Source organism: Homarus americanus, unplaced genomic scaffold (assembly GCF_018991925.1).
Source record: "Homarus americanus isolate GMGI-L3 unplaced genomic scaffold, GMGI_Hamer_2.0 scaffold27042, whole genome shotgun sequence".
Lineage (NCBI taxonomy): Eukaryota > Metazoa > Arthropoda > Malacostraca > Decapoda > Nephropidae > Homarus > Homarus americanus.
Genome location: NW_024738151.1, coordinates 308,409 through 320,331, shown reverse-complemented (window position 1 = coordinate 320,331; position 11,923 = coordinate 308,409). Strand labels below are relative to the sequence as shown.

Genomic DNA, 11,923 nt, shown 5'->3' with positions numbered 1-11,923 from the left:
ATAACTCAGTGTATGAGAAAGAGAGAGGTAAGAGTTGTTTGGTGCACCTCGCCAAAGTTCCCGATATCACGAAACTGCCGATTGTGTAAAGTTTCGATATCACAGAGTTGCGACATCACCGAAGTGCGATATCACAGGACTGTAAACTCACGGCAGTTACGATACCACAGGACTGTAAAATCAGTTATGATACCATCGAGCTGCTATATCACATAGTTACAATATCACAACTGTTGCTATATCACTGAACTACGATACCACACAGTTTTTATATTACTGAACTACGATACCACACAGTTGCTATATCACGTAGTACCAAAATCGCCATCAAATAGACCCCCCTCCCCTTCCGAGTGTGACATTGCGATATTTCTCTCATATTTGCACGACTGCGATATTTGTTCCGGGAGTTCTCAAATATTTCTACCCCTTATTTTGTTTTTCATATGAGCAAGTGTCTTATCTGATCCACTTTAGAGAAAGAAAACGACGGCCAAAATGAAGTCAAGATTGTATTGAGACTTTACCGAAAACTAAATATATTTTTCTCGTAAACCTCAGTGAAGAGAGAGGAGAGGAAAAAAATATACCTTACGATATATTTGAGAATCAGGATCTTATGGCAGTTCTCTCACGTCAGAAAGCTGTAAAGAAGAAAGCGAAATTACTTTTTGCCATATCACAAGCTTGGCAAGGGAGGAAGAGAGGGGAGGGAGGTTGTTAGGCGAGGGGACTGGGAGCTTGTTGTCAGGCAGGGATTGGGGGGATGTCAGGCAGAGGTGAGGGGGGTTGTCAGGCAGGGGTGAGGGGGCTACAGCAGGGGGGTGAGGGGGCTGTCAGGGCAGGGGTGAGGAGGGGGGGCCAGTCAGGGTGGGGTGAGAGGGGAAGGGGGGTGGTCAGGCAGTGGGTCATCATAACCAGACACTTCACCACACCAGAAGGTTACGATATAAAGAACTACACGACACGACACGACGCCTGCAACATTACGACTACCCAGGCTGAGTGGTCGCTGCGTCTTGTGGACCATATATACAGTATTGTTGTGAGGGGGGGGGGTTAAGGCACTCTTTTATTATCTCTGTCTACCACTGTGTTATGTTGTGTCTGTCTAATAGTCTGTCTGTCTGTTTATTACTGTTTGTCTACAACTGTTTTAAATCTGTCTATGTGTCACTGTATTAATGTCTGTGCCAGTGAGTGTCTGTATCGGTGAGTGTCTGTATCGGTGTATGTCTGTATCGGTGTGTGTCTGTATCGGTGTGTGTCTGTAAAGTCGTGTCTGTGTGACTGTCTGTTCCCTCAGTGGACGGTGCGACATGAGAGGAGAATTTATTACTGTCGTGTATTGGTGGCGAGAGAGGAGGCCATCCCAGACGCTTGCCTCCAGTGCTGCGTCTATGTCGCTGTCTGTACCATAATCTGTCCTTGGCGTCTGTGCCGCTGTCTGTACTACCGTCTGTACCGCTGTCTGTACCACTGGCTGTACGGCTGTCTCTACCGCTGTCTGTACTACCGTCTGTACCGCTGTCTGTACCACTGGCTGTACGGCTGTCTCTACCGCTGTCTGTACCATAATCTGTCCTTGGCGTCTGTACCACCGTGTTTTCCGCTATCGTGATTGTTGTCATGTCATGTCACCATACCGATCATCATGTCACCATACCGCCATCATGTTGCCATACCTGCCATCATATTGCCATACCGCCATCATGTTGCCATACCTGCCATCATGTCACCATACCGACCATCATGTCACCATACCGCCACTGGCGTTGCCATACCTGCCATCATGTTGCCATACCGCCATCATGTCGCCGTACCTGCCATCATGTTGCCAGACCTGCCATCATGTTGCCAGACCTGCCATCATATTGCCAGACCTGCCATCATATCATCTATTAATTAATGTAACGTAATAGAGCGCTTATGCACTGACATATTTCTCCATTAATAAATACCCGAATTTAGTGAGGTCAAATGAGAGCGTATTACCTGAAGCGAAATTTTTAAAGGTGATGATTTTTTAGACCTCCTCTCACTCCCTCCCTCTCTCCCCCCCAACCCCCTCACAAAAAAAAGATAAATTAAATTACCTGTTAGCGATACGACTTTTATTAATTCGCCAAAAAAAGATTAATTAACAATTCTACTGAAACTAGGTAATAGATTCTTGCTTTTGTTTAATTGTTTTTTATTTAGTTGATTTTTTTTACTGAACGACTTTTATTTGATTTTATATGTTATTGATTTTGTTTTATTCGACTGATACCAAAGAGATTTTAGACTATTATTTGATTGATAAAAACACGTGATTTTTGTCTTTGGTTTACTGATTAATGGTGTTTTTTTATTTTAGTTGTGTAGTGTTTATTTACCATTAATTTGTGTGTTTTTTATGTTTCTTTGTTTATTCACCAGTAATTTATTTATTTATTTATTTATTTATTTATTTATTTATTTCATACATTATTTTTATTTACTTTTAACACATATTCCCAGGGGGTATGTATGTATGTATGTATGTATATATGTATGTATATATGTATGTATGTATGTATGTATGTATGTATGTATGTCCCAGGGTAGGTGTGAGAGTACAGCAAGAGCCTCTCTACATTATAACTCAATTGAACCTCTTGATTTTGTCTTTGAACCTCAAGTGGTGTTCTTGAGGCCGATTCTTGGGTCCTTATTCATAAAAATCTTAACGATATGCTTTTTTTCCCCATAGCTGGAGATACGATTTTTGGTTCTCTATTCTCAAAAAAAATAAATAAATAAATAAAAATAAAAATTACGATTATTTTTTTTATTAGGAATATTGGAGGATCTGGGACTTAGTGGTGGAGGGTGGTGATGGAGGAGGATTATGGGGGTGGTAGTGATGGTGGTGGTGATAGTGATGATGGTGGTAGGGATGATGATAGAGGAGATGATGGTGGCAGTGGTAGAGTAGTGGTGGTGGTGGTGGTGGTGGTGGTGGTGGTGGTAGAGGTGGTAGGTTGGTAGGCGTGTTGGTAGTAGTTGTGGTAAGTGACGCATAAAAGACCAGTTAAGATTTCTCTCTAGAGGAAGGGTTGGAGGCCAGCTTGTGGAGTGAATGGGTTAGTGAGGGAGTGAATGAATGAACGATCGATGAATGAATGAGTCAGTGAAGAGTGGTAGTGGTGAGTGAATGAGTGAGGCAGTGAGCGAAGGAGGGAGTGAATGAATGAGTCAGCGAAGGGGGGAGTGAATGAATGAGTCGGTGGGCGAAGGAGTGAGTGAATGAATAAGTAAGTGGGTCAGTGAGTTAGAAGAGAGGTCCGGTACACAGACAACCCCCCCTGTACTACACCACACCCCACCATGGTACTACTAAGTCAGTCTCATGTAACTCAAGGTTCTTTAAGCCTTTACACCATACAGAGACGATGTTAAATTACGTTATATTGTTAATTTATGGTAGATTAAGTTAGGTTCAGTTAAATTTGATTAGGTTTAGCTAGGTTAAAGTAACTTGGGTTAGGTTAAGTTAAACTGGATTAGAATAAGTTAGGTTAGGGTAACTTGGCTTAGGTTAGGTTAGGTTAAGAGGTTAGTGTGATACAGAAGGTCGACGAAGACGCTCAGGAAGGACAGTATTGAATTTGGCAGATGTTCGAGTTATGAAAACTTCTGCATGGACCAATATTTCGAGTTTGTGTGTGTGTGTGTGTGTGTGTATATAGACTCCTACACACAGAGAGATATACATAACAGACAAGCACACGTACACGCATATATATATATATATATATATATATATATATATATATATATATATATATATATATATATATATATATATATATATATATATATATATATATATATATATATATATATATATATATATATATATATATATATATATATATATATATATATATATACTGTATATCTATATGTAACACATAAATGCACATACAGTTGCTCGCCAATACAACCACTAAATGTTGGTTCATTTGTCTTATAAACGAGGACCATTTTTCCCAACAAATGACCCAGTTATAGGGACTGTAAGGGACTCCATTCCATCTACGTTATTAATATATATACATTTGTTGTTTTAGAACTATGTCAAGTAACACAAATACCTATACAGATTTCAAAAGGCTAATGAGAGCGAATTACCAATCTCTCTCCAAACGTCGTCTGACGAATCAAAATAAAAACAAAGTTATCTTGAACATCGGCATCGAGCGACAGTGTTATCCTGCCTAAGTCAACACCATGAACGTTCCTACAAACGTTTGAGTGGGGATTTTTATCACCAGGTGGGCGGATGAGGTGTGTTTTCCCAGCTGATTGGAGAGGAGTATTTATTGTATATTGGTGTGTGGGGATATGTGTTTGAGGATGGTGTGTGTGTGTGTGTGTGTGTGTGTGTGTGTGTGTGTGTGTGTGTGTGTGTGTGTGTGTGTGTGTGTGTGTGTGTGTGTGTGTGTGTGTGTGTGTGTGTGTGTGTGTGTGTGTGTGTGTGTGTGTGTGTGTGTGTGTGTGTGTGTGTGTGTGTGTGCGCGCGTGTGTGTGTGTGTGTGTGTGTGTGGGGTGGGGTGTATGTATGTGTGCGCATGTGTGTGTGAGGGAGGTTGCAAAACAGTTCAAGGAAACGAGCAGAATCAGGTCTCTCTCTCTCTCTCTCTCTCTCTCTCTCTCTCATTTATTTATACATCTTGTCCCCCCTCCCCCTTATCGCCTCAGTCGTCACCTTCCCTCTTTTCCTCCCTCTTCGAAGTTCCTTGCGAGGGTGTGGCATCTGAGTGGTAGTGAGTGGGGGAGGTAGATGATGGGTGGGGGGGAGAAAAGGGGGAGGAGGGATATAGATAAGGATGAAGGATGGAGTGGAAGTGAGGAGGAAGGGAAATAGAGGATGGAGGGAGACAACCAGAGAAGGAGGGAGGGGAGATGGAAGGAATGGACGGGGAGATAAGAGAGAGCGAGGAAGGAAAGAAGGGAAGTGGATGGGAGAAAAGAAGGAAATAGGAAGTATGAATAGCGAGGATAGAGGAAAGGAGGGTGGGGTGGGGGCACAGAGGGTTGAAGAGGGTAAGGAGGAGGGAAGGTAGAAGAGAGTAAGGAGGAGGGAAAGTGGTGAAGAGAGAGTATGATGAGGAAGGTGGTGAAGAGAGGGCAAGGGGAGGAGGAAGGTGGTGAAGAGAGAGTATGAGGAGGGAAGGTGGTGAAGGAGGGTAAGGAGGAGGGAAGGTGGTGAAGAGAGAGTAAGGGAGGAGGAAGGTGGGATGAAGAGAGAGTAAGGAGGAGGAAGGGTGAAGGGAGGGTAAGGAGGAGGGAAGGTGGTGGAAGGAGGGTAAGGGAGGAGGGGAAGGTGATGAAGAGAGAGTAAGGAGGAGGGAAGGTGGGTGAAGGGAGGGGTAAGGAGGAGGGAAGGTGGTGAAGAGAGAAGGAGGAGGGAAGGTGATGAAGAGGAGAGTAAGGAGGAGGAAGGTGGTGAAGGAGGGTAAGGGAGGAGGGGGAAGGTAGAAGAGAGAGTGGGCAGGAGGAAGGTGATGAAGAGAGAGTAAGGAGGAGGAAGGTGGTGAAGAGAGAGTAAGGAGGAGGAAGGTAGGAAGAGAGGGTAAGGAGGAGGGAAGGTGGTGAAGAGAGAGTAAGGGAGGAGGGAAGGTAGAAGGGAGGCAGGAGGAGGGAAGGTGGTATGAGGTAAGGAGGAGGAAGGTGGTGAAGGGAAGGTAAGGGAGGAGGAAGGTAGAAGGGAGGTAAGGAGGAGGAAGGTAGAAGAGAGAGTAAGGAGGAGGAGGCAGGAAGGGAGGGTACAGGAGGAAGGTGGTGGAAGGAAGGTAAGGAGGAGGGAAGGCAAGAAGAGAGGGTAAGGAGGAGGAAGGTGGTGAAGAGAGAGTAAGGAGGAGGAAGGTGATGAAGAGAGAGTAAGGAGGGGAGGGAAGGTGGTGAAGGAGGGTAAGGAGGAGGGAAGGTGGTGGAGTAAACGAGTACCTCAGCCCAGCCATTCGTCATGGAGGCGACCACTCTCTGTGTCCTTGTACAGCGATGGTCGGTCGTCACGCCACCACCCACCACACTCACCCATGCCACCCACATCCCCTACTCCAGGAATCACCCACCCCACCCAGCACCACCTAAATCCCACACTACCACCAATCACACACACACACACACACACACACACACATATCCATACCAACACATACACACACACAGGATCATTCGAGGTCACAGTGGCAGTAACCTCTGAGGTCACAGTAATAGGAACTTGAGTGCCAGTGACCGGGGTTAATGATGCCACGGACATTAGTGTTATTACGTGAGGTCAGTGTCATCACGACCTGAGGGCCACAACTGCTACTTTAAACACCTTTAAGAACTCGACTGTACAGCGTCATTGAGTACTGGGACTGTGCCCCTGGATCCCATTAAGCTTTTTGGAATGTACCTCCTGGACCCCATTAAGCTTTTGGACTGTATCCTCTGGACTTCATTAAGCTTTTGAACTGTACCCCCCTTGACCCCATTGAGTTTTTGGACTGTACTCCCTGGACCCCATTAAGCTTTCAAACTTCACTCCGCTTTAAGTTTTAAGCACTAATGTTCACCCTGTAATGCCTCAAAGTACTCGGACTGTTCTCTCTCAAACGCTGAAACGCCTTTTAAACACAGACACGAGAAGTACTTCATGATTTTCGCTTGGAAAGTCATCAAAGATCAGCTCCATAATCATCTGTCACACACACACACACACACACACACACACACACACACACATATACCACGTTGATGTGTTAACCTGTGAGGCCTGCAGAGGGAAAGGGATTTTCGCTTTTTATTACCTGAAGATAAGAAAACTTATGCCGGGATGACTTTTGAGATCTTTAGGTCTTCAGGGGAGACTTAGATAGGTTTCATCGAGGGTCTCTGGGTCATTCAGAGTCTTGTTAATGGTCGTGTTGGTTACGGGCCGCTGGGAGGAACAGCCTAGTTGATCTGGTTGTTGTGCGAGGTACCTTTGGTTACAGGTGTTATGTGAATGCCGGTGTCCGCCTTGTTAGCACTGCATCGCCTGTAAAGTAACAGCACTGACAGCTATAGGGTAACTACTGTAACGCTCATAACAGTCATAGAAGTAATACAGCAACAGCCACAGCAGCGGCAACAGTAGCAGTAAAGGCCCCGCCTTTTCAGCCTTGGTGGTCATCGTGGTAATGGCGGCCGTGTTGTGATTAACGAGAGGCAGCCATATCCGGACGAGTGATGCTCCTCGCCCTGCAGTGATGCCTGGCGCAGTGGTGCCTGGCGCAGTGATGCCTGGCGCAGTGGTGCCTGACTCAGCGACTCCAGTTCCACCACCTTCGGGATTGTGTCTAGTGATGCAGAGTTCCAGGACTGTGTTCTGTGATGCGGCGACCCCTTGACATAGGACCTCTTTCTACTGAACACTCCTTTGTCGACTCCAGACTCTACACGACACTCCACGTCACGGCATCACACCACAACGTCCCCTCCTCTTGCGGCTTTTCCACTGGGTATCCAAAGATCCGTTTCAGAGTTTCTATACTTCGAAACATCTTTATTTTTTCCTTTTCGATTTAATTTTATGCTTGATGGAGTGCGGTGTGGCTACCAAGAGCATGTTGTATTACCCGAGCTGTCGTTGTTTTCAGGAATGGTTGTAATGCCTTCAGCATCTTACAGAGGCTCTTCCTGCACCTTGACACACTGTCCTGTTTATCACATTCCCTTGAGGCTGCCTCAGTCATCTCTAGAGACTCTAATCATTACCCGATGTCCTCCACAGTACTTAGGCGCTGCCACCACCTACCCCGAAGGACCTATTGTTCCAATAACCTCTATCACACTTCCTCGACGTTACCAAGGCTTTCCAGAAGGACTCAATTTCTGAATGGTTACACGTGCCTTTGAACTCTATGATGTTCAATACACTCCGTAGGCCATTAACATAGTCTATACCGAAGGACTTAATGTTCCATTCACCTCCTTCACACGTCCTTGGTGCCACCAGGACCTAATTTCTCATTGTTGTACACATTTCCTAGACGCTGTGAAAGTGTCCCAGAAGAGCCCTGTGTTCCAATGTCGTTCACGCTCCCTGGCCTTACCAAAGTCTCCTCAGAAAGACCTGATGTTCTAATATCCTCTTTACACACTCTCTCAATGCTGCCAAAGTCCTCCGGGACGACTCACTCGTAGCCCAGTATCCTACACGCTCCCACAGTTCCTCGAGGGATTAAAACAAGTCCAGAAAAATATTTTTTAAGATATAAAAACAAAACGATCGTCCATCATGGCTGGCTAAGCTCTGCACCCCGACCCGGAGTCTCTAAGGTTCGTAATTTAAAGTTTTTCTCTTGACTTGAGACGTGAAAACGCAGCTAAAAGGGACAATTAAACCTTGCTGTAAAACTAGCGGCCAAAATGGGGTCGAGATTGCTTTGAGACTATAGTAAATAGAAGTGTTTCTTATCCTCAGTTAAGGGAAGAAAATATAAAATTTTACCTTACGAGAGTTTGGGAGAGAGGACCCAGAGCTCCCCTCCACCGGCAGATGATAATGAGTCACATATATACAAAAACCTCCCCGACGGCAACGTCATTAAGGCCACTAGACCGAGACCGTAGCGAGACCACACAGCCGGAAGTTTCGATACATAGTCCAGCCACGACGACAAAACTACAACTCGTCCCCTCTACTAACACGACCACCACCACCACCACCACCATCACCACCACCACCACCACCACCACCACCACCATTACCACTAATACCACCCGTAACTCTTCCACCACCGCCTCCTCTCTCTACTGAAACAGGTATCATAACAGCAATGACAGTATCAGTTATAACAACTCGGGTAGCACCATCCACGTAACAGCAGCAGCAACAGGATATACCGGCATCAGTCACAACAGATGAGGCGGTCAGTAATCAACGGCACCAGCCAACAGAAAGGAGGACTTGCAGCGTTGACACCACTGATGTATATATTCCTAGCGGCAAATACCAGTGTTAGGTTTTAAATGCAAGAAAGTGGTTTTCTTACCGGAGAACTCAGATACCTTCACACTGATTACTCACCCAGGAGATTATGGTGTATCACTACGTAGAATTTCACTCTGCTTCCAGCATTCAATGCGTTGTGTACTTGATAAATGATGATTTAATGAATTCCATTAACTTCCAACATCCATCTAAGTTATTGGTTATACTTTGTCATAACCAATCAGTCACCTTTGGTAATAATAATGATAAAGGGGGGTCACAGATACGGGCACATAATTGCACTTACGTTTATTTGGCACAATTCCATACACTGGACTTATAATTTGCATGGATAGGTCAGTCACTCACATTCGCGCCACAGTACCGTAAGTTATAAGGGAGAGTTTGTCAACCTGGAGAATTAATCGTTAGATCTATTAGGCCGGCCTGGAGTGCTCTTGTAGCAAACAGGCCCTCACCAGTGATCACTTCCTTTACAGGATGCGTTAAATTTTCGCTGGACTTAACAACAATCTCGGGGATTTGCACACAGACTCGTAGCACTGATAGGACTGTATGGCCCCTGTTCTAAGTCCACGGAGCAGGAGGTCTACTGTCACCCAAGGTCTAAAGCCCACTGACTAAAATGTGGTTTTGAGGCGTGAGATGACCCCTATCGGCTGGCCGGGTACCTTATCTCTACCTAAACAAACATTTGGGATGGGTTGTGTGGGAGGCCCAACGCAACCCATGACAACCAGCTGCAACAAGAACAGTAGCTGCAGCAAGAACAGTAGTAGCTGCAGCAAGAACAGAAGTAGCTGCAGCAGAACAGTAGTAGCTGCAGCAAGAGCAGAAGTAGCTGCAGCAAGAACAGAAGAGCTGCAGCAAAAACAGAAGTAGCTGCAGCAAGAACAGTAGTAGCTGCAGCAAGAACAGAAGTAGCTGCAGCAAGAACAGTAGTAGCTGCAGCAGAACAAAGTAGCTGCAGCAAGAACAAGTAGGCACGGCAAGAACAGAAAATAGCTGCAGCAAGAACAGTAGTAGCTGCAGCAACAACAGAAGTAGCGCAGCAGCAACAGAAGTAGCTGCAGCAAGAACAGTGTAGCTGCAGCAACAGCAGAAATAGCTGCAGCAAGAACAGTGATAGCTGCAGCAACAACAGAAATAGCTGCAGCAAGAACAGTAGCTGCAGCAACAACAGAAGTAGCTGCAGCAACAACAGAAGTAGCTGCAACAAGAACAGTAGTAGCTGCAGCAAGAACAGAAGTAGCTGCAGCAAGAACAGAAGTAGCTGCAGCAAGAACAGAAATAGCTGCAGCAAGAACAGTAGTAGCTGCAGCAACAACAGAAGTAGCTGCAGCAACAACAGAAGTAGCTGCAGCAAGAACAGAAATAGCTGCAGCAAGAACAGAAGTAGCTACAGCAAGAACAGAAGTAGCTGCAGCAAGAACAGAAGTAGCTGCAGCAAGAACAGTAGTAGCTGCAGCAAGAACAGTAGTAGCTGCAGCAAAAACAGTAACAGCTTCATTAAGAACATAAATAATGGCAGCATTAACAGCAAGAACATCAGTTGGAACAGCAACAATAACAGGATTAACAGCATCAACAACAACTGAAATCACAACACTAACAACAACAATGACAGCATCAACAACAACAGCAAAAAATATCAATAATAACAATAAGAACAACGACAGTAACAGCACCAGCAACTCCTGTGTCGCCCCCCTCCATCGGGTCTCCAGGCGACCGACCAGAACAACGCGGGTAGTGGCAGCGGCGTCGTCGAGGGAACATCATTTTGCTCGCCCCATAAAGGCCTTAAAGCCTGTGTTAATTGGTCGCTCCAGCCACCGCCCGTCTCTGGCCTCTTGCTTCCACGTATTTTATTAGCACACGAGAGAGAGCTTTACTAGAGTATATAATATGTATGTATATGTATGTATTTTCGACTCAAAATCATAAGGTTATATTTATCAGACTTGGGCAGTGAGACTCACACACACACACACACACACACACACACACACACACACTAACATTACATATATTCAATTACTCTACGTACACCTACACATGTACACATAATATATAAACTATGCTAGGTGGTAATTCCCCGCCTCCCGCCGAGCCAGTTGTCATGAACAGAAATTATTTACAGGGAGGAGAGGGGAGAAGGAGGAGGGAGGAGGGAGGGGAAGGAGGGGGGTAAGGAGGGAGGAAAAGAAGGAGAGAGGAGGGAGGAGGGTGTTGATGTGACCTGCCCCCACAAACTAAGGCAGTACAACGTTTGAATAACCCGGATTAAAATCATATTGAAAAGTTATAAATCGAGAGATAAATTAGTGAATAAAGTCAAACAAGTTCTTATTGTAATGATTGACAGGGTTTTAATTTTATTGACATTTTAGAGGTTAAATTACTGGGGGTTTTGGGGGGGTTATGGCGTGAATAAATTTATTTGCAATTTTGAGTTGGATTATTTAGAGTATTTAGTTTTTTAGTGAATAAAAGTGGAAATAATTTTATTCTAATTCGCATTTTTATATATATAATGAATACCGCGATTAAACATAATATTGGAATTTAAAATTAAAGTTAATTTCCTGAATACATTTTGACCCGGTAATTTTTCTTTTAGTATTATTAAATGAAGATAACGACGAATAAATCCATGTTACGATTTTAATTTGAATAAAAACCTAAAAATGTAACGAATTAAAAGACTAAATTTAGTTTATCTAAATTTAATATTTTTCTCTTGATTTCTATTATTACTTTTATTTTAATTCAGAAGATTTAAATTAACTGATTGATTAATATAGCTTTTATATTTTTGTTTACATATAGAAAACTACAAACATTTTAACATTATATTAAAACAAATTATAAACACTGTTAGAATAAATGTTTGTGTGTTCCTCT

At 44.2% G+C, this 11,923-nt stretch overlaps 1 protein-coding gene across 1 annotated transcript; it reads right to left on the bottom strand.

The window, feature by feature from the left end:
* Positions 1–7,994: 7,994 nt before the first annotated feature.
* On the bottom strand, positions 7,995–10,798 carry LOC121873742. Its single transcript, XM_042377446.1, has 3 exons — positions 10,705–10,798; positions 10,053–10,499; positions 7,995–8,104 (listed from the first exon to the last, which is right to left on the bottom strand). The coding sequence occupies exons 1-3, from the start codon at positions 10,796–10,798 to the stop codon at positions 7,995–7,997; spliced, it is 651 nt and encodes a 216-aa protein (XP_042233380.1).
* Between the last annotated feature and the right edge of the window lie 1,125 nt (positions 10,799–11,923).